Source organism: Neodiprion lecontei, chromosome 5 (genome assembly GCF_021901455.1).
Source record: "Neodiprion lecontei isolate iyNeoLeco1 chromosome 5, iyNeoLeco1.1, whole genome shotgun sequence".
Classification (NCBI taxonomy): Eukaryota; Metazoa; Arthropoda; class Insecta; order Hymenoptera; family Diprionidae; genus Neodiprion; species Neodiprion lecontei.
The window spans coordinates 13,273,160-13,297,820 of NC_060264.1; the positions used below are offsets into that span (position 1 = coordinate 13,273,160).

Consider the following 24,661-nt stretch of genomic DNA (forward strand, 5'->3'; position numbering starts at 1 on the left):
CCGAAATGTTATCGCAGTCGTTTTAGCGGTAGCCATGTTGACGTTGTGAGTGTATGAATACGTGTCTCAGCTGTCAACGGAATATTTTATAATAATTTTTTTCGTTACTTTCGATTTAACTGTCATCTCCCACCACTATTTTACCCACAACAATATTGAATAAGGAATCATCTTGTCACACAACATTTGAAAAGTATGCTCTCGTCTTTGAGAATTCATCATCCGAAATTCACTTGTAGGTGTGCACATGTGGTAATGTCAGAAAAATAAAAGACATCACAATGGTTTACCTTTAATCCCGAAATTATGAATGAAAAATTACATACGTATCGTTGCTTACATTTTACGAATTATCGGTGTAACTACATACTCAGACGTTATCATTATGGCAGTACTGCATCTTTCTGGTAGTATCATTCTTAATCGCTTCTCAAGTATCAAGTGACTTTCGGGTTCGAAACAATTGTGGGTCGGAGATGCGCGCGTGTGTTTGAAAGTAATGATCATAGTATATCATGATTTTGGTTCGTTTTTCCACCCAAAACTATTATTGATGACAACAGAATCTGTAACTGATGTCTTTCTCCACATTTTTCAAAATTTTGAACAAAAAGACTGGAAAATCTTTTATTTTTTATCACTCTTAAATATGAAGGGTTTCACGTGCAGCGGATTTCCCGCTTTGAATTGCTCCGATACATGGGGTCGTTAAAAATATACAGTAGAGTGTTTAAAAAAAACCGACTATTTTTTTTTTTTTTCGAAGAACATTGAAAAATCTTCCGAGTGTCCTTCAAAAATGACCTCGGTAAAATATGAGCTCTTAATATTGATATTTGGAGGTGGCGATTCTCAATTTTCTATTTCCCATTTAAATAACATGGGGAAAATTTTTTTAAAAATTTAGAATTTTATTGCTCGAAAACGAATCAGTGTGAAGATATAAACAAAACATATTCTTGTAGGAAATTTTACGCTCTACAAGAAAGATCTGAATAAAGACTTGCGTAAGAAAAGTCGTTTCGGAGTTATCAGGCCTCAAACATCGAACCGTTTGAAATTATGATGTTATTATTTATAAATGCTACAAAACTGACTCATATCGTTAATTAATGAAATTTATTGATTAACATTTCATAGTGAGTCTATAGTTTCAATTTTAAAATCAATAATATTGTGTACTTAAGTGATATGAGCCAGTTTTGTAGCATTTATAAATTTAAAACATCATTATTCCAAACGTTTCGATGTTTGAGGCCTGATAACTCCGAAACGACTTTCCTTACGCAAGTCTTTATTCAGATCTTTTTTGTAGAGCGTAAAATTTCCTACAAGAATATGTTTTGTTTATATCTTCACACTGATTCGTTTTCGAGCAATAAAATTCTAAATTTAAAAAAAATTTTTTTCCATGTTATTCAAATGGGAAATAGAAAATTGAGAATCGCCACCTCTAAATATCAATATTAAGAGCTCATATTTTACCGAGGTCATTTTTGAGGGACACTCGGAAGATTTTTCAATGTTCTTCGAAAAAAAAAAAAAAATAGTCGGTTTTTTTTGAAACACTCTAATATACAGGTGGTCGAAATTCGAAAATTATCAATTTCGAAAATACACAAGTTTTGTAAATCTCAATTTGCAGGTGAATGGCTGTAGCATTTTATATTGGGGACTTCGACGAATAAGAAAAAAAATTATTTTTGAACCGTTCGACGTTGGGACACCAAAAGACTTACCTTGTAAGCATTACATGCAAGTTTAAAAATCCCTAAAAATTCTCTACCTGAAAAATTATCGTCAACCTATGAAACCTCGTATCTTCCTTTCGCCTGTACCATAACACCCCTTTTAAATAAGTCGAAATATTGACGAGCCCACAGTCCGCTATGAATGCGCATGCATAACCGCCGTTGCCATAAACTTGAAAACACGCTGAATTCTAATTCAAGTTGATGTTTATCGATTTCAGTGAACTTATAAGAAAAATTCAACTTACCTTCAACAACTGATCAATACCCAAATCAAATGTGACAACGAATCCGGTCCGTTACATGCAATTGGATATGAACTTTTCAAAATTCAATTGCCTAGTAAATCTAGTGACGTTAGTGATTTTTGCTCTGGTATTAATGAATTAATTCTTTGTATCACACTGTTCCTCGTTTGTTTTCTGAATTGAGTAGTTTTATTTCACATCAGTGTGATATAGCACATCCAGTAAAACGGCATTAATTAACAAAGTCGGCACACGTAACAAAAACATGTAATATTGTCATTAGCATAAGTTCATGACTCTGATAACATCAAATACATCTGAAGCATGTTCTTGTTATTTCAGGAAGTTTATAACATTGACAATAATTGAGGAGGACTCCTATGAAAAAGATGCTCTATTCTACGTTGAACTTGGGGAACCGCAGCTGCAAGGAGGTAAGCTCATTTATCATAGATTCGCATTATATGTACTTCTCGTAAACTACTAAAATGAATATGTAGAAATAAGTGACACATCGACGCGTGAGCAGACATTCTACATAAATAAAAACCCATGACAAACTTATTATAATTGGTTATCCCATGAGCTGCTTGTTGGTGGGACAATTATCTTACCCACTTCTACATCATCTCCCGGTGTAGAACTTTCATGTATTCTAGGCCACAAACACAGGAGCTTTGAGATCGTAAGTTATGACTCACATGCATATATTACAGTGAGGGAAAGAACATGCTGTACCATGCACTGTGAAGTGGATTTTGACCGTACCTCGGTCACTCTGAGAAAACGACCGTAAACTTACCGCGTACATAGTAATTCGACGTCCCGCGATGTAGGCTAGATCCAAACAAGAAAATTTTCCGCGAAATTTTGTTGGGCACCTGGCGTGATTAACCCGCCTCGGAATCGTTAATGCGTTATACCTTGGGAATATGCTTGGTAGCTCAGTACCGCGGAGAGGAAAGGGGTAATGTTGGAGACAGAGAGACACTCGAAAAACACACGCTATTTAACAAAAGAAGTAAAATAAAATCCTATATTTGGCAATAGCGGGGATACAAAACAAAAAAAAATAATGCAAAATTCGCTCCTCGCGATCCAAAAACCAATAAACAGACTGGAGAAATTAACTCTAAAAGAAAACTCAAGCCTACATGCGCTAGTCACTTCTTTTAATAATAAATGACAAAACAATAACCCATTAGATAAAAACTAAAACAAAACCTCACTCGACGCGCTAACCGCGATCGTCCTCTACTGTATAGCGCTAATCGCAACCTTGACTAATACGCTTAAGAGCAGAGTTTTTCAAGACAAAAAACTGTAACTGGCCGTGCTTGCCGCGCTAGTCGCAATCCTAATTACTATCTTAAATCAATTTTCTCAATTCTACCTTTTCAAAAAGTTTACCTTTTCCCCGCAGCGTCCTGACTCGATTCGCGAATCCGAACACTCCCCCTTCGACGATTCGCGACCTACACGAGAGGTGACCCTTAAACCGGATAATGTGGCTCGACCCGGTACAATGGAATTCGGCTGCACCTAATTTCAAACACGGAAGAGACGCAACCAAAAACCCGTGACTCTACTCAAAATTCTCCAATACTCAAAGTTGGCTCCGGAGTTGCAAAAATTGCAATGTCAATTCAATGCATTACTCATAGTTTTTTTAATGGATATTGTTAATATATAATGCTAATTGTTCATCTATGAATTACCCATTAAAAATTTAATTTATCGCCATTAATATTAAATTAATAATTCGAAATTATTTTATTGCAAGTTTTATTGAATTAGTCAATAAATGTTATTTGATTACAAGTTTAATTGAATTAAAATTAAAAAAAATATTTCTATTGAAAATGAGCTACAATTCTTTAATTCAATGCCTAGTGGGAATTCATTCAATTATTTCCATTTATTTCAGTTAATATTCGAAATCTTGACGTAAAAGTGTCACAGGTGGAAGATTGACTGATATAAAAAAATAAATTTTGAAAAAAATTCGTTTTTTGGTGGTTAGATTTTTTTATTTAAAGTAAATTCTCAACAATTCTTTTATTAAATACATATGTAACTATTTTTCTATAGAATATTGAATTTTACAACAATAAAAAAAAACAATTAGTTAGATTTGTCATCAGTTATAACTTTTTTGAAGCATTTGCTTTTGTTAAGACTCGGATTTGAAAATTTGTGTCACTGTATCTGTTATATTTAGGCAAGTTCATTATTGTAGCATAGTTGAAGAGTCTTTCGACCGAAGCTGAAGATGGTAACGGTGTATTATATTTTAAAAACACTTTTTTGACCAATGGATGATTATTAAGCGTATCAAAATTTTGGATAGCGGATCTTGAATAATTTGTGATTTCTACATCAACAGCAGCTTGAGTTACAGAAACCTCAAATTTTTAAATAATATCAGTTTTAAAATCTCCAAAGTTGTATTCATCATTCTCAGTGTTTTGGGAATTTTCATATGATCTTTCAATTTTTTCTGCCTTGATTGCATCTTCAAACCATTTGTAAACTTTAAGTTGAATTTCAGATGAAAACTATCCCAATCAATTTCCTCTAAATTTCTGGTGATATACCGATGCTATGGCTGCATCTTTCCCACACTGAAGAAAATCGAAAAAATTCGTGAATCGGATGTTAACACTGTCAATTATTGTTTGTAATAATAGTTGACACATGGAAATGCTTCTACTTTCAAGCAATTTTTGCAACTTTGATTTGAGGCAAACCAATTCTGGAAAGAGTATGCCATAATGACAGTTATCGGCTTGTAATCGATCTATCGCGACTGCTAAATCTGACGTACATTTAATATACTCATGGAGATAGACAAAATCAGATTTAGAAAATTTATATTGTAAATACTGAATATCTGCTTGTAACAATTTATCTTTCACACTTAAAATTTGTTTTATACAATCGTAGAATGAATTTCATTGCGTTATAACTGGTTTTTTCAATGCAACACGACAATACGATTTAAAGCATTCATTCTTTTTCGGAGATCGTAATTGCTTCCACAAAGAAGAACACTTCTTTGCAACATTCATGTGCTTTTTTTTCAAAACTTGAGACGCTTCAATACCCTTACTGATATCTGTCGTTGCTATTAAGTTAAGTGAACGACTAGCACATCACAAATGTTGAGGCAATGCAGTTTCGCACTTTAAATCGAATTCTTCCTTAGCTCTAACAGAATCATCGTCAAAAGCATCAGGAATATTTTGATCATCATCATCATTGCAAGTTATTTCAGACAAATCTAGATAACATTCAAAACAAATCGTAAGAAATTAGACAAAATGCAATTAAAAGAAATTTAATAGTTAATTATTAATTAAGAAATGAAAACTGTGATACTTCAAAATAACTCAAATTTTAAACTACAAAAAAAAAAAAATTTGAACTAACTTGAATTATTATTATTATTAATGATCTATATTTATAGTAAAATTTATTACAAAAAATAATTACCAAAAAGATCTTTATGTGAGACATCAACTCCGAATTCCTTAAATGCTTTTATAAAGTTTGATCCGTTGTCAGTAATTGTTGCTCTGATATTTTCTGATGTTAGACCGAATGAAGAAGGGATATCAAACAATTTTTTAGCGATTGCATCAAACGAGTGAGTGCCCGGCAAACGCCTGCAAGCAATAGCAGCATATTTTCTTCCTAAACTTTTTTGGTCAAACTAAGAATGAAAATTGAAACATTATTTACTTTTTATACAGTGATATATAGCATAAAATGATCCACCTCAAAGTACAAAAAATAAAATACGAATAAAAAGGTTTTTACGAATTTACAATGGAAAATAATACTTATAAATGAAATCACTGATGTAAATCTCTCTATCTAATAAAAAAGTTTCAAAAAAATGAACAGGTAGAAAAAGATTATCTCTCTATCTAATAAAAAAGTTTCAAACAAATGAACGTAGAAAAAGATTATAATAACAATAGTAAAAAAAGATTATAATAACAATAGTAGAAAAAGATTATAATAACAATAGTATACGCATGAAGTTGGCGGTGGGGTGAGATCCCAAAAACGAAAAAAAAGCATCTAGCAAACCCTTTGACAGCTGTCATCGGCTGTTTATGACAGTCTTTGACAAATATCTTTATGGGTATCTGTTTCTGACGCGCAAAAAATGAACATACAAACGAAAATTATAAAGATGATTCCCGACGGGAATTGTCTTTTTCGCGCGTTGACGTATTGTGTATACGACACTCAAGATCGACACGCAGAGGTGAGACTGAGTATCGTTTCAAATATAGTGGATAATTGGTCTACATTTACGGGTTTTATTACAGGTAATGAGTCAAACGGTGCTGTGATTGGGTCACCTGGTGATTACAAATCACATATGAATAAAAATGGAATATACGGGGGAGAAGCAGAATTAGCTGCAGCTGCGGACATTTTTAAGATATGTTTAGTTAGTCTGGTTGAGAAGTGAGTTTACTGAGAAAAATCGTTAGAATGGTCTTAAAAATATGGCGATTGGTGCATTGGATTCAAAATTCAAAATGATGAAACCGGTATTTTTTAATTAATCCGCCATTAAAAATTTTAATAGTTATAAACAAAAAACGAAAAGAAAAAAATAGAGTCTCCGTTTTATAGCTATAATTTCAAAAATATAAAAGATAAATGAATTTTGAAAAAAGATCCTAAAAAAGGAGGAAATTTCCGATAGAAAAGTCCGTACTCCCGGAATTCTAGGTTTATTATTTATAATTTTAATTCAACGTTGAAAATAGGGCTCCGCGCGGCCGTTTCGGTGCCTAGGCGTCACCGCCTAGCGAAGCATGCAACACGAAACAATTTTTTTATAACATTCAATATTAATTTAAAAATTTTAATAACTTATAGAGTTATCTAGACACTTGAAGGAATGTAGTCTTACCAAAAAAAAATTTTTAACTCGATTTTCGTTTAAGTTATTTCATTGTTAATTAACTCATTTTTCGTAGACTTGACTTTTCATAAAATCACTTGTAAAAGTTTAAAAAATGGGTGTATAATTTTTTTTTCTTTTGTGAGCTCTTCTTATATGAATAATAAACAAGATTCAGTGGTGAAAGTTTATAAAAGTTTTTTCATTTGTTTATAATGATTTTTCAAAGTTATCAGAAATGGAAAAATCCGGATAATGTTATGAAAAAATTTTTTTTTCATAAATCTTGAATTTTGGTTGTTTTTAAATTAATATGTTGCGTTTATTAGCTTGGCTGAAAATTTTTTAACGTGCATTGTTTAAAAATTTATTATAAACAAATAGACAAGTTGAATATTTTTGAAAAATTTTTTTGGTCATTTTATTGTCTTAGTGAAATAATGATTTTTAAAAAACAAATTTTTTCTTAAAAAAATTATTTAATTGTTTATATCTGTTTTTTTCATTTATCCACCATTTAAATTATTTATTAAGAAATAATTTTTTTTCTAAAAATCATCATTTACAATTGTTAATATAAATATAAAAAAAATTTTTTTTTCTATTTGAATTTTCATTGTTTATTTTATACACAATTTGTTATAAACAAATTTATATTTTCATTTTATTTTTTTTTCGTTGCTTTAAAAAATTACAAATACAGCCATGTGCATCAGATTTGTAAAAAAAATTTTTCTCTATTCATTATTGAATTTTAAAATACTTTACCCCAACAAAGTTGAAGCTGTCAACTATTTTATCAACTTATTAATTGTTATAACTTCCAAACTATTGATGATACGGTCTTTAACATTCAAGACGATCTTTTAGACAACTTATTGATTTACATAATAAATTTGTTATCTCCTCAATATCTACTATGGTTCTATTTTTATAAACATTTGTTTATAAAAAAAAGCATTACATCCATCTTTAAATGATGATATCTTGTAAACTATTGAAGTTACGGCTTTTGTGATTCAAGACAATTTTATAGAGTAATTATTGGACTGCTTAAAAATAATTTTTTTGTATTTTTTATTCCATTTGTTTATCATTTTTTTTTTATTTATTCAAATTATTACACGGTGAAAGGTACATTTTTTTGGATTTTTACGTCACTTTTATATTCACACACACAACAGCGAATTTCGTGTACATATTTTTAGTCAGTAAATGTACACCTGTTGCTATATGTAGTTGCGTGTGTTGTGTATTAAAATTTTTATTATTTTATATTGTAAATTAACTGTAATTAGTAAATTAGATAATCTATTACTAATTTAGTTAATTTATTCGTTACGTATTTATTGTTAATTAAATTAATTGTAATCGCTTGTATCATTTATTAACATGGACATTAAGAGGTTATGTTTTGCGTGTGAGAAAACTTTGAGTGTTGGTGTTGTGAAGAATATTGAAAAACAAGGTATTCAAACATTAATTAGAAAGAGTAAAAAGTACGGTGATGACAAGTAGAAATTGCTCGAGAAATCGACTGAAATTCGTGTTCACGATCAGTGTTATCTAGAGTATTCGACTGGAGTTTTCAGAATTCCAGAAGCTGCAGATTCTCCACGCCCGGGACGATCTTCACGGGCTAGTTCCACTGATAGTTTCGACTTTAAGTCACTGTGTCTATTTTGTCAAAAAAGTTACGCTAAAGAACGTGGAAACAAATGTATAGTTGTTACAGACTCACTGAAAGATAAGTTGTTGCAAGTCGCAGAGGAACGTAATGATGACCTCGCAGCAAACGTAATCTCTATTATTAATACAACACCATCTTTAGTCGATGTTCAAGCTCGATATCATTCTCGTTGTTTTAAAAAATTTACATACATTCCGAAAGCACCTACTTCAACTGAAATCCCGGATCCACGCGTACAAAATACCTTACAGTTAATATATAATTACATTGAAAATCATGACGAGTGTCAATTTTCCACGAAAGAGTTGAAAAAAGTCGGTAACAACGAGATATCAGGTGGAACAATTTTGAAATACTTAAAACTGAAATGTAACGAAGACATCACGATAATAAAACGTCCCCGAAAAGATATCACTATCTGCTATTGTGGTAGTAGATCATTTCCAGTAGATGAGTTCTGGTACTTACAGAGAGAGGAGAAAAAAGAAGATTAAAAATTAAGAATCATTAAAACTGCTACAGAAATGATACGGAGGTAAATTAAAAGCACTAGTTATGATAGCAAAACGTATCCTACTTCAGTAAGTTTTTTTGATAATGTGGAAGACGATATTCCCAATTACTTAAATATTTTTTTGAATGAGGTTATGTTAGAAAAATTTACGAAGAAGAAAGATAAATTGAATCTCAGGATGGATAGTTCGACGAATATTGGGTTGCCTGCAGACGAAAATACCGTACTTGAAGGTATGTAAAAATTACAATGCTCGGCTTTACTTTCTGTTTTGTTTTATAACAAATATTTTTATTTATTTTTTTTTCTAGATCGAAATAAAACCGATGAATTTGCATCGTATGATGATCAGCAGAAGAAAATGGAGCTAAAAAAAAATTATTTAGCACATTCAATTGTCTGCGCGCTACGTCCCAAGTCATTCATCTCAACTCTCCATCATGCTACTGGTCTTTACGTGAATCGCAAGAGTGGTTCTAAGCTTATTGTGAATCTTCTTTCAAACTTAGGGGTGTGTTCTTCGTACTATGATGTTGCTTTACATGAAATATCGGCTATAAAAGCAGAAGTAACAACTATAACACCACCAGTTTTTGCTCAGTATGTGTATGAAAATGCCGATCATAATGCACAAACACTTGACGGCAAAAATACAATACATGTAGCTGCTGGAATAGTAGCAATTAATCCTCCATCTGCTCTAGGAACAGATACTCCGGTATCAAAGTTGAAAAAATTACCTAAAGCCTCTGAAGTTGCTTCTTTTGGCAATTTTCAGCTGAAAGAATATAATGATTGTGGTACTTCACTAAAAGCCATAATACGAGTATATGAAGACGTCCTGAAGTATAAATTTGGTAATTTTGAGCCGGGATTAACACCAGTATACACGACTTACATTTGGGGTCGTTATCTAAAAGTGTGGAACTTACCAAGCCTCCGAGGATTTTTAGAAAAAGTTTCTAATAAAATACAGTACAGTGTGTCGAGAGTACTTATTTTACCAATAATTGACCAAGACCCTTGTAACCTTCAAACATTTTATACAGCCTTGCATTATGCGGTCAATCACGCTAAACAGATTCAAATGAAAACGTGATTCGTTACGTTTGACTATGCTCTTTGGATTAAAGCTAAACAAATTCTTTGTAATACTCAAGACGAAGAGTTGAAAAGTGTACAGCTTCGTTTGGGTGGCTTCCATCTTCTCATGTCTTACTTAAAAGCAGTGGGTACTATCATGGGTGGTTCAGGGATTAAGGAACTATTTACTACTGTTTTTGCGACAAACTCAGTGGAAAAAATGTTAAATTGTACTGTGTATTCGAGTGCATATTTTAGCGGCAACTGCGATCGGCGAGTTGATTGCAAAGACTGCCGAGTCAGAAGAAAATATCTGCAGTCATGACAATATCGCTGGCATAAAAAGTTTTGATCCTCGCAGAGCTCCTCCGTTGACCATGAGTGTGCAGCGAATTATCAATGAAAAAAAAAACAAACTGTCAACTTTGTTACAAGATTTCAAAGATAATCCTCCATCTTTGGACTCTATAAACGAGGACGATGACTGTAGGGCAATGTTCAACTTGTTTTCAAGTGCTTTGGAAACACTCAAATCACGAGGTCCAACGGCTGAACTTTGGCTGCAGTATTTTCATATGGTTATGATTGCTGTACAATTTATTGAAGCTGAAAGGAACGGAAATTGGGGCCTACATTTATTGTGCGTTCGTGAAATGTTGCCAATATTTCACGCTGCAGGTCACTTCAATTACATCAAAGGCGCACAAATTTATCTGCAGGATATGCAGAAGTTAGGCGACATTATGGATCCTGATGAATACCTAAGTTTCACCGAGAGAGGCTTGTTCACAATCAGAAGGACTAATAAACCATGGTCTGGTGTATGGTCTGACATGATAATAGAGCAGACAGCAATGCGATTCTTTGGAACAGGAAAAGAAGGAACCAAACATGGTCGTACTATGAGTGAAAGTGTCGTTTCTCGATTTATATTAGGTATGCCTTATGCGTTTGATATTTTGGATCAATTGGAGCAAGAAACTAATTGCAGAAGCGCATCATCCGATCAACACGTCGAATTAACATCTAGTCGACAAAAACAAGATAAAGAAGATATTGAAATATTTAAATACTGGCTCGATGATCACGGTATCTTCGAACATCGACCGGAAAAGCTGATATCTTTATCTACCGGACTAGTTGGTGATGAGACGATAAATTGCCATCGAGCTTTTGAAAAAGGTTTTGAAGGTATGGCAAAAATGGTTGATGTTAATGCGGAAAATTTTAAACACAGCAAATTAAACTGTGTCAAAACTTTATTTGCAACTACCCCTGTAATCGAGATAGATAATGAAAAAATTCCGATTAACACAACATTGCTCTTTCAAAAGATTGCTGCTAGTCTGGTAGACAAAAAGGATTTGATGAAAGACGCAATATCTTTTGAGTTATCACCATATCCGATGGCTCTTTTTAATGAGAGTGGAATCATGCGCGAAAGTAACAAATCCGAGCTTTATAAATCTTTAAATAGCACTTCATACACTGAAAAAGATTTTGTAGATGTCAAGTTCGTGATTGATGGAGGTTACTTACTTCACAAGGTTGGCTGGCCGAGAAATTCAACATTTGATGAAGTTTTCGCAGCCTACGAATCTTTTATCATTAAACATTATTCTTCTGATTCCACCATAGTTTTCGATGGGTATAATCAATCCAATATAGGAATCAAATCATATGAGAGATATAGACGTGTTAACAAGAAAGTAGCGCTCGAAATTAGTTTTACACCAGACATGGAAACGCCACGAGAAAAAGATCTATTCTTATCAAATTATAAAAACAAATCTAGATTCGTTGAACATTTGATTTATTACTTGGAAGGGCGTCATCAATTATCAGTATTTCAAGCTCCAGAAGACGCAGATTTATTAATTGTACAAACGGCAATCGATATAACTAATACTGTTAATAAACGAGTCGTCGTGGTTGGTACCGATGTTGACTTAACGGTATTAGTAATTGCTCTTACTCCCGAAGGAAAAAGCGTCGACATGCTGAAGCCGAAAATTTTGAAGCAGTCAGAAAGTGTAATAACTTCTCACGAAAACATTATGATAAGAAAATTCATACTATTTGCACATGCTTTCTCTGGCTGCGATACGGTAAGCTCTATTTTCCATAAAGGCAAGAAATCATTGTTGAAGTTGCTACAAGATGATATAACAGCCCAGGAACACGCAGAAGTTTTCTACAACAGTAATTCTTCTCGGGAAGAAATCAGAAAGGCTGGAGAAAATATTATGCTGAAGTTGTACAAATCTACATTAGCGACAATCGGTGAATGCCGAGTGGATCGTTTTGGTGATGTAGCACGCAAGTCATCTGCCCTCAACTTAGCTTTACTGCCACCAACATCCGGGGCAACATTTCAGCATTCATTACGCACTTTTTTACAAGTTCAGCTTTGGTTAGGAAATGTTTTCAATCCTGAAAACTGTTAGAATTAATATCAAAATAATGTATTTAATGTACTACTAGCGCCATCTATGTTGTATCGTTGTAACTGCCTACCTCCGGTCAATATTAAGAAATAAAATTTAGTCTTTGATCAACCACTGTACACGTTTTATTAGGTTATGGGCCCAGACCCATTTTTGCTAAATTTAAAGTTTTTTCTCGTGCAAAAGTAACTATGTCGACGTTGGGGTACTTAGTGAATGTGCCGAAACTCAAGGGACGCGAAAATTACGACGATTGGGCGTTTGCAACAAGTAATTTCTTGTTACTTGAAGGCATTGACATTGAAAATGTGCCAGCAACTATCAGTGAATCTGAGAATAAAAAAGCTAAAGCAAAACTCGTTATGACTATTGACTGTTCATTATATGTGCATATAAAAAGTGAAACTACAGTGGACGGTGTGTGGAAGAAATTAAAACAGTTATTTGATGACACGGGGTATCAACGAAAAATAAGTATGCTTCGTACATTGATTTCAATACGCCTCGATAACTGCGAATCCATGACATCCTATGTATCTCAAGTGGTTGAGACAGCACATAAATTGAAAGGGACAGGTTTCGAAATCACAGACGAGTGGATTGGGTCATTACTTTTGGCGGGACTTCCAGATAAGTATTCACCGATGATAATGGCAATAGAGCACTCTGGAATAGCCATTAGCGCTGACGTCATTAAAACAAAGTTACTTGACATGTGTTCGGAGGTTGGCACTACTGGAATCGATTCTGCTTTTTGGTCAAAACAGCGAAATAAAAATGGCAGCACTGACAAGCAAATGTCAAAGTCAACCAGCAGTAAACAAATAAAGTGTTATAATTGCAAGAAGATCGGCCACTACAAAAATGAGTGTCCTGAATTAAAAGCAAATAAACAATTGAATGCTTTTAGTGCAGCGTTTTTTAATGGTTATTATAACACAGAAGACTGGTACATCGACTCAGGCGCAAGCGCGCATATGACGTCAAACCAAAAATGTTTACTCCGAACTCGACCAGTACACGAAACTAAAGAAATCGTAGTGGCAAATCAAATGACGGTGCCTGTAGTTAGTGTTGGTGAAACACAGATAACGACATGCGTGAACAGTTCTCAGTATGAAGTGATTGTGAAGGACGTATTGTATATACCGAATCTCACGGCAAACTTACTATCCGTAAGCCAACTTATAGCTAAAGGAAATAAAGTTGTATTCAAAAAGGATACCTGTTTTATATACAACCAAGTGAATGAGCTTATTGGTACAGCAAATTTGATAAATGGAGTGTACAAGTTAAACACAAAAAAATTCGAGAACTCGTTATCGGCAATGTCAACATGGCATAGAAGGTTAGGACATATAAATAGTAAGTCCTTACAAAAAATGAAAGAAGGAGCAGTAGAAGGAGTTTCCTTTCACGAGAAAGCTGACATACAGATACAGAATTGTGGAGTGTGCTGTGAGGGAAAACAATCACGTTTACCTTTCCCATCAGCAAACCATAGAAGTGAAAAACTACTGGATGTAGTACACTCAGATTTATGCGGGCAGATGGAGACCAAGTCAATTGGTCAGGCGAAGTACTTTCTTCTGTTTGTGGATGATGCCAGCAGAATGACTTTTGTCTACTTCTTGAAGGAAAAGAACCAGGTGTTCCAGCAGTTCAAAGAATTTCGAAGTTTAGTTGAGAATCAAACTGGAAACAAAATAAAAATACTGAGAACCGACAATGGAGGTGAATTTTGTTCACGTGAAATGGAAAATTACTTAAAACAAGTAGGTATTGTCCATCAGAAGACCAATCCTCACACTCCAGAGCAGAATGGACTCTCAGAGAGGTTCAACAGAACTGTAGTTGAACGGGCAAGATGTTTATTGTTTGAAGCAGGTCTCGACAAAAGTTTTTGGGCTGAAGCAGTTAATACTGCAGTTTACCTAAAGAACAGAACACCAGCCGCCAGTTTAGGCATGATGACACCATTTGAGAGGTGGACAGGTGAGAAACCAGACCTCAGCCACGTTAGAATTTTTGGCAGTAAAGTAATGGTGCATGTTCCCAAAGTACAACGACAAAAATGGGATAAGAAGGCTGACAGATTAATTTTAGTAGGGTATCCAGATAATGTGAAAGGATACAGATTATATAACCCAAGAACTAAAAAAATTACTACGAGCAGAGATGTCATCATTATGGAAAAAATAGAGTTGGTCGAAGCTCAGATTGTAGTAAACGATTGTAAAAATAAGTCAAAGAAAGATAAAAACTTAGAAGAAGATGAAAACTTAATAGAAAATCCAGGTTCAGATCCAAATGATTCAACATATATTTGTGAATCATCGTCTTCCCAAGATGACTCATATCAATCTGTTACTGAAGAAAAGTCTTTTGCAGAGAATCAAGTTCAAATTGAAGCTAAGCGTAAGAGAAAGCCAGTAGAAAGATATGGGATGACCAATCTCTGTCTTCTGGATAATCTGGAGTCATGTGATGAAGAACTCAGTTATGAAGCTGCAATAAATGGACCAGACAAGGAACAGTGGAGAAAAGCGATGGAAGATAAACTGAAAGCCATCGACGATAATCAAGCATGGACGTTTGTAGATAGGAAAGAAGCTGATAGAGTGGTACAGTGCAAGTGGGTATTCAAGAAAAAGTACGAAAGTGACAATAGTGTGCGATATAGAGCAAGACTGGTGGCAAAAGGTTTTACCCAAAAAGAGGGTGTGGATTACGCTGACACATACTCACCAGTGCTTCGTTACTCTACACTAAGGTTTCTATTTGCTTTAAGTGTCAAACTTAACCTTGAAATTACTCACTTAGATGTAACTACTGCATTCCTAAATGGTTACTTAAATGAAAATGTGTATATGCAAGTTCCCCCTAATTTAGATTGTAAAGAAAATAGTGTTCTTAAATTAAATCGTGCAATTTATGGTCTAAAACAATCAGCCAGGGCTTGGAACGAAAGAGTAAATGATTCTTTATTAAAATTAAATTTTGTCAAGTCAAAGTTAGAACCATGTCTGTATATAAAAAATTGTGAAAAGGAGCAGATCATAATAGCAATCTTTGTTGATGATTTTTTCATTTTTTCAAACAGTAGTAATATGGTTAATGAGTTAAAAACAAATTTAATGTCAAAATTTAAAATTAAGGATTTGGGCCAATTAAAACAATGTTTGGGTATGAGAGTTAAAATGTATCAGAATGGCAATATTTCCTTAGATCAAGAAAAGTTTGTAGATCATATTTTAAGTAAATTTAATATGACAAACTGTAAAGTTGTTGGTACTCCTATTGAGAAAAATTTAAAACTAGAGAAAAGTGTAGATGTTTGTAAACAATATCCATTCCAACAACTAATAGGAAGCCTAATGTACTTAAGTGTTTTGACTCGCCCAGATATTTCCTATAGTGTGAGTTATTTGAGCCAATTTAATAATTCATATTCCTATACTCATTGGAAGCATGCGAAACGCATCCTAAGATACTTATGTAAAACTAAATCTTATGGCCTAATGTTTATCAAAGATAATTGTAAATTAGAGGGTTTCGTTGATGCAGATTGGGCTTCAAATACACTAGATAGGAGATCCTATACAGGTTTCTATTTTAAACTTTCTGGAACTGTTATTTCATATAAATGTAAAAAACAACGTACTATAGCCTTATCAAGTACAGAGGCAGAATATATGGCGATTGCTGAAGCCTGTAAAGAGGCTATTTATTTAAAAAACTTGTTTTCTGAAATTATAAACAGTTGTGATTATGTAATTATATTGTATAATGACAATCAAGGTGCTCAGAAGCTGTCTGAAAATCCTTTATTTCATAAAAGAACGAAGCACATAGATGTGCGTCATCATTTTGTTAGAGAAGCAGTTGCTAACAATCTTATAAAGATAGTCTACATGCCAACATCTGAAATGCCAGCAGACTTGCTGACCAAGGGTTTAGATGGCGTTAAACATGACTATTTTGTAAAAAAGTTAGGTATTCAAAACATTGTTTAATAGGTGACTATCTGTAAATTAATAGCATTTTTTTTTTGGTTTGTCAAAAATAGTTTATATGTTACAAAGTTCAGATTATTTTGATAAGTGGAGATGTTAGAATTAATATCAAAATAATGTATTTAATGTACTACTAGCGCCATCTATGTTGTATCGTTGTAACTGCCTACCTCCGGTCAATATTAAGAAATAAAATTTAGTCTTTGATCAACCACTGTACACGTTTTATTAAAAACTACGGATGGAAGAAGACGGAAACAATGTTTCTTCCCATACGTACAGAAGATCCATTAGCCCCTGCAGAACTTTTAACTATAGTACATTGTTCTTGCGCCACTACTAATTGTAGCAAGAATTGAGAATGCAAGAAAGCAGGGTTACGTTGCACCAGAGCTTGTAAACATTGCCGGGGCGAAACTTGCTTAAATTCTGCGGATATTGTTGTACCGGAAATTGATGAGTTAGAAGAAGAAACCGAATATGTGATTAAACCCGGCTATCTAGAAATTATGAAGAGCATTTACGGTACTTATAGTGATGACAGTGATGATGAAGTAAATGAGGACGATCATACGGGAGATCCACCTCACGAGGTTCCTGAAGAACTGCCAAGCCAGCCATCAACATCAGACGAGCAGCCAGCGAAAAAACAACGAATAAAAAAATAATTTTTAAAACGAAATAAAGAAAAATTCAATTTTAAACAATTGTATGCATTAAGATACACTTATTTTTTTGTTAATAATAAATACTTCTGGAAAAATCTTACTGAAGTACTCCTTTGAAATTCTTTATTTCCAAATTCCTCTCAAATTTTTACTTTTTAAATTTAAAATTGCAATTACTTTGAACTGCATGGGAAAATATTCTGTTCTACGCATATTTTTCAAAATTTAAACAACAGAATCTAGAATCATAGACGTAAGTGGCAAACACAAGTAAGTATTTTCATTCTTTTTTACGCAAGTCTGATTGGGAAATTGTAAAAAGTTCATTCAATTCTGTAAATTTTTCCCGGGCTGCACACTGGCAAAAATTTTCAGTTTTTTCTTTGACAAACATTAAGTAAATTCAATATTCCAAAATTGAAACAAAACAGCAAGTGCAAAATAAATTATTGGCGTTAAGTAAGAAAATAAGGACAATAAAATCCAAAAAAATGTACCTTTCACCGTGTAATAATTTGAATAAATAAAAAAAAAATGATAAACAAATGGAATATAAAATACAAAAAAATTATTTTTAAGCAGTCCAATAATTACTCTATAAAATTGTCTTGAATCACAAAAGCCGTAACTTCAATAGTTTACAAGATATCATCATTTAAAGATGGATGTAATGCTTTTTTTTATAAACAAATGTTTATAAAAATAGAACCATAGTAGATATTGAGGAGATAACAAATTTATTATGTAAATCAATAAGTTGTCTTAAAGATCGTCTTGAATGTTAAAGACCGTATCATCAATAGTTTGGAAGTTATAACAATTAATAAGTTGATAAAATAGTTGACAGCTTCAACTTTGTTGGGGTAAAGTATTTTAAAATTCAATAATGAATAGAGAAAAATTTTTTTTACAAATCTGATGCACATGGCTGTATTTGTAATTTTTTAAAGCAACGAAAAAAAAATAAAATGAAAATATAAATTTGTTTATAACAAATTGTGTATAAAATAAACAATGAAAATTCAAATAGAAAAAAAAATTTTTTTTATATTTATATTAACAATTGTAAATGATGATTTTTAGAAAAAAAATTATTTCTTAATAAATAATTTAAATGGTGGATAAATGAAAAAAACAGATATAAACAATTAAATAATTTTTTTAAGAAAAAATTTGTTTTTTAAAAATCATTATTTCACTAAGACAATAAAATGACCAAAAAAATTTTTCAAAAATATTCAACTTGTCTATTTGTTTATAATAAATTTTTAAACAATGCACGTTAAAAAATTTTCAGCCAAGCTAATAAACGCAACATATTAATTTAAAAACAACCAAAATTCAAGATTTATGAAAAAAAAATTTTTTCATAACATTATCCGGATTTTTCCATTTCTGATAACTTTGAAAAATCATTATAAACAAATGAAAAAACTTTTATAAACTTTCACCACTGAATCTTGTTTATTATTCATATAAGAAGAGCTCACAAAAGAAAAAAAAATTATACACCCATTTTTTAAACTTTTACAAGTGATTTTATGAAAAGTCAAGTCTACGAAAAATGAGTTAATTAACAATGAAATAACTTAAACGAAAATCGAGTTAAAAATTTTTTTTTGGTAAGACTACATTCCTTCAAGTGTCTAGATAACTCTATAAGTTATTAAAATTTTTAAATTAATATTGAATGTTATAAAAAAATTGTTTCGTGTTGCATGCTTCGCTAGGCGGTGACGCCTAGGCACCGAAACGGCCGCGCGGAGCCCTATTTTCAACGTTGAATTAAAATTATAAATAATAAACCTAGAATTCCGGGAGTACGGACTTTTCTATCGGAAATTTCCTCCTTTTTTAGGATCTTTTTTCAAAATTCATTTATCTTTTATATTTTTGAAATTATAGCTATAAAACGGAGACTCTATTTTTTTCTTTTCGTTTTTTGTTTATAACTATTAAAATTTTTAATGGCGGATTAATTAAAAAATACCGGTTTCATCATTTTGAATTTTGAATCCAATGCACCAATCGCCATATTTTTAAGACCATTCTAACGATTTTTCTCAGTAAACTCACTTCTCAACCAGACTACAGTGTCATAACCGGGATAATATATTCGCCAGGAATGTGGGACCGTTCTTGTTGACGCTTCTGCGCAGTAACACAAATCGTACACCCTCGCCATCCGAACAGTATGATGATTTTGTAGCCAATTTTGAAGTATCAAAACGTTTTGTGCGGCACAGATTGCATTGGGTATTAAATGAACGTCGCATCTTAGAGACACAGCTGAAGTGTTTTGCAACGTTTGAAGCGACGGACGGTCAAAGTCCAGCATATGGATGATTTGAACTTTCGGGACAATTTTAAGCAACCAGTCTCGTTTTTCTTCTCCTTTTACGTACACGGTGTCAGCTTTGCACAGTCTATCTTCAATGGTCCACTCGACTGCCTCAAACGGTATGGTTCCACAGCTCCAAGGTAAACCGTAAAAATTGCGTTCGAACCAAGAATTTTGGCTTTTGTATTTGACGTCCAGACAATCCCATTCGTGAGGTGGCTTGCAGAAAAACATTGATGGAGATGCTTCCGAGTGGATTGAAATTGTAGCCAATTCTTTCAATGTAAAGGTATTGTTGAAACGTCTACGGAAGCCTTGTATGTCAACAATAAGCTCCATCTTTGAACTGTGCGAGATGGTGGGAACGGGTCAGCTTTTATACCAACTTTTTCACTCCACCACTGAGCGGCTTGTATTCGACAATACGATCGTAAACAATCAAGCAGTACGCCGATGTTTCAGCGAGAAAGTTGGCTTGAGCTTCAAATTCAAGACGGATGTCGACAGGTCCGTACTTCAAAGATTCATTTAGTTTTGAAGAGTCGATAACGAATGAGGGGACGTCTCGAAGGAATTCACTCTTTGGCAGCAACGGCTCGAGGTTTTTGTCGTAGTAGGTAGCTTGGAAGTTTGCGTACATCTCGTGCAGGAGCGCGTACAGATTACGACTCATGTTGAGGTTCATGTTACCTTACGGATAACATTGAGAGTTTAAAAGTAGATTGACGTCTGTGATATTGCAATGATAGAAATGACTTGCGTTCTTGCCGGTCTTGTTCTTTTTACTTGTTTGGAAACCCAAAATGACGTACCGAGGTTTTTCAAGCTGAGTGGAAGTTTTCACAGTCCAAACGTGTTTCGATGTTGTGGGAAGTAAGGGATATTCGTACAACTCCCAACTGCGGAAGCTCATCGAAATAGGCGAATCTCTCCGAATGAAATTTAGTAGGTCAACTTTTTTCTGATCCGCGAGTTTCAAATACAGTATTAGCCATTCCACTGCATTGATCGTGATTTTGAATTCCTGCTCTTGCGTCTGCATGATGGCGTTGACGTCAGTTTTTGATCTCGTCAAAATTAACTCATGTTAAGCGTTGACAACGATCTTGCGGTAATCTTCAGCAAAACCCAATATCATGGTGAGCGGTATTAGTACGTCAGAATTACCCACGGCATCGGTTAATTTCTTCTTCTCTTCTACATCAAGCCATCCAGCGTTCTCCATCAGCCAAGTCTGACCAGGGTGCAGGAAAGCGTAACCCTTTGTGAGACTTATCAAGCCAACGTTCTTGCTTGTATCAATCTCAACTGCATCCATTTTGTAGCGAATTTCTTCGAACAGATGACAGATCGCGTCGTTCACGAGCTGTGTGTTCACAGTAGCTGTACCATCAGGTTTGAGGAGTCGTCCATGGATATGTACGGAACTTTTGCTGGGTAATATGCATGAATCCTGAAGCTGAACAGTGATTTGAATTTCATCGCTGTTGTTGAAAGTTGACGAGGCTTAAGGTTTGTGAGCGTGAATCTCGTAATGCGCAACGGATTCGTCAGAAACGACTGGTGTTTGAATGTTTAGGATTTCTTCCTCCATGGTACGTAGCGAATGATGAAACAGCAAAATCGAATTTAAGTTGTCGGAAATTCTTCTTCGAAAAGTAGTCAGTCTCAGACCCAGAGCTATCAGGAACTCCACGTTTAGAGGTGTTAACGAATCGAGAATCGATCGATGACTGACTTAATCGGGGCATGCCGACTCACTGATATACCTATACTTTGACAGTCTGTTATATACAATTCCCATCGTTTATTGCGATTTGATATGTAGTCTCACAGTAATAACTTCACCTCGAAAATTAACCAGGCCTCCGTCTTGATCCACTAACCGGAGCTGAACGTGATCTATGGACCTGACGGTGATCGGAAGGTGAATGACGTGCGACGGTACTTCCACGATCTTATATCCTGGTAGGACAGTCGGGAAAAACTCGTGAATAGTGTGTACTTGCTGTCCATTGACGTAGGCGCCCGTTTTAATGCTACACTCGACTCGCAACGCGTTGACCTTGAGTATGGTTCCAGGCACGTCTGATTCGTGAGTTTTATCAACCTCCAATACACGTGGTGTGAATCTCAAAACTTGAGCAATGGAATCATTAGGCTCAAAGGTAATCGTGTGGTTGCATGTGATTTTGCTGCGTAATGTATTATTGTTGGGTTTGATGGCGAGCCTGATATCTGTATTTCTTAGCACGTTTTGAAGATACTTCTCTATGTCCTCAATCTCGTAGCTGCCGGTGGGTATGGTGATCACTTTATCAGCTACGTCAATTTCATTGTGACCAACATCAACGTTGGAAATCGAATTTAAGGTTCACAATTCTACCAAGCCAAGAGCATAACTTTTATCACGAGCAAGTTCGATCGGTGGGAAATATTGTGCTTCGAGAATCGAAGAGGTTCCCGAAATCGTTAACGTTAACGAATCATCCATGACTGCGAGTGGTAGACTGACTTTGATGAATCATGCACCATGTTTATATAGCTGACCACTCGGATATTTCGCACACAAGTGTCCGCATTCAAATGTATCATAATCCTGGTACCTTTCATGATTGTATTCAACAGTACGGACGCCGAGGTATTGTATGAGGTCTGAGGGTGGTTGAAGGTTGCCAAAACTGTCGAAGTAATCAATATTATTGCCGCGTTTCTTGTATGCAACCCAGTGTGATCCCGGACCGTCTTTGTCGTCAAGGTTGATCATAGCTGACTCGTTTTTTCGTGGACCGTTTTCGGGCATTTCGTTTCGCATGAAAACTCCGCGGTAATGCGGAACCTTGAAGATTTTTGCATACGGGCTATTCCGCGTCAACCGGATCAGTCATCTCTCAGATATTTTTTTAATTTGGCATGTGGATTGTGTAAGGGGAGTTAGATTTTTGTGCCAAAGCGCGAATCTCATAATGCAAAATTCGATTTTTTATTAACAATAACAAATTAGACTCCCATTTTTTTCAAAAATTCATAACTTCGGCAACAAATTAGATACAATTTTTTTTTTTTTTCAAATTACGCGGAAAGCTCCATAGAATTCAAAAAAAAATACGAAATGGTAAAAAAAAGTTGTTATCAATTGTTTATTTAACAATTAATTTTTCAAAGATTTTTAAAACAGTGACCGACACGATCAAAAAATTTTTTTAAAATTCTGACATGTTCCTTGAACTGTACTACAACCTGTGAATTAATTCCAGAGGGGTGTTTTTCTTCGTTTTCGAGTAAAAAATCATTAAAGGTGTCGATGCGCATGAAATTGCGGCGCGTCGAGTCTCTACGTAATGGCGGGCGGCCGGTTGCCGTCCACCGCTACCCCGCGGCGGCGTCGCGGCGTTATTTTAGAGTCATTTTCACGATGTAGGACATGATTGAAAAATCTGAAAAAAATACTGTACCTTCACAAGGCCTGCTCAAAGCGATAAGTGAAGTTTCAAGAATGTGTTTTTCACCGTTTTTTTATTACAGAGATTCAAAATAACAGTTACGCACCATGAGAGTGCACATAAATGATAATAATTACATAACTTGCTACTTATTTTAGTACTTGTAATCACCCCCGAAGATATGTGGAAGCTGCGAAATGAACGCACTTACAATTATATATTTCATACAAATAAATCGCTTATTCTATGGATACAATCTATTAATCTTTGATCAAACTGGGCATTAAACTTAGAAATGTGAGCAAAGGTTTTCGTCATAACTTACATGGCTATCTTAGCGCATAGATTTACGGGTAAATGACTCATCAGAGGAAGAGTAAACCCTACATTCTACAGTTTTTATAGATAGAGGTAAAAATGAATGGAATCGTCGAGTGCCTTCAACCGTTATTGCTTGGTTCAATCGCGGCTTCAATAATTTTTCATGTTCTTCGTGTTCGCTGTTGCTGCAGAAGTCAAATGCGATATTTTTTAATGCACTCACACTCCATTCGAATAATTGCCTTGGAGTCAAAATAAGATTTTCATTGGGCCGCTGTAGGCTTGCACGTGCAGCAAATCTTTTCACAGTTCCACCAATGCCATCACATGGACTTTTTCCATGTGACGTTGCAAAGAAATGCCATTCAGCCTCGACATTGAAGTCGTCAAAATGATGAGTCAAATTAATGAAGTTGCTTTTATTTTTATATTGTGCACTAGCACCGTCAGTAAAATAAATCATTTTCTTGATAACTTCACTACCGAAGAACTCAAAAAGCTTACCGATTAGTTTCTTCTGAAACAGATGGACCGCGACTGTATTATGTTGTAGATTTTCTGATATGATAACGAAGCTTTTATGCTTTAAGTCCTCATTTTCAACATAATACACAACAAAAGGATGGATGGTAGCTTGATTGTTATTCCAGTGGAAGCTTTGAATTTCATCTTGAACAACAAATGCATAGTTTTCAGCAAAGTCACCCAAAACTAAGAACTCCCCTGGTTGTAGACGATGTTTTCTGTCTTTCAAATATGCACTTTGCTGTTTAGCAATGAAATCATGTTTCTTGAGGGCTATCGTCTGTTCCTTTAGCGTCTCGAGGAACGTTTCCGTTTCTTGCGTGATCGTTTCTAAAACAGATCGATCCGTATGAGTCCACCGTTTGTAGCTAATACTTTCTACGAAATTATCGTCGAATAAACTTTCCATTTCGTGTGTAACCATATCAAAACTTGGACAACTACTACAATCACCGAGATAGCACAAAGGATTTGGAGAGTCACACGATATCTGTTTTATCAAATCGTGGTACGTTCTTTTGAATGTCTGACAAATTGAGCTAACCGCCACCAACATAAGTTTCACATTCTGGTGAATTTTGCAAACACAAACTGTATGTGTTCCTGTTGGTCCAGCTAAAATACACTGCTTTGGGCGGAGTTCCGCGAATTTTGTAAATCCAATTTTATCATTCGGATGCTGTT

At 34.3% G+C, this 24,661-nt stretch overlaps 1 protein-coding gene across 8 annotated transcripts in view; it reads left to right on the plus strand.

Moving 5' to 3' along the window:
- LOC107227349 (sodium/calcium exchanger 1) overlaps nt 1-24,661 on the plus strand; it is a 1,225,609-nt gene that overhangs the window by 384,716 nt on the left and 816,232 nt on the right. For all 8 annotated transcript variants that reach the window (XM_046741324.1, XM_046741325.1, XM_046741326.1 and 5 more), the window contains exon 3: nt 2,342-2,433. In XM_046741324.1, coding sequence (XP_046597280.1) covers nt 2,342-2,433 — 92 coding nt within the window. The remainder of the gene's footprint in view (nt 1-2,341; nt 2,434-24,661) is intronic.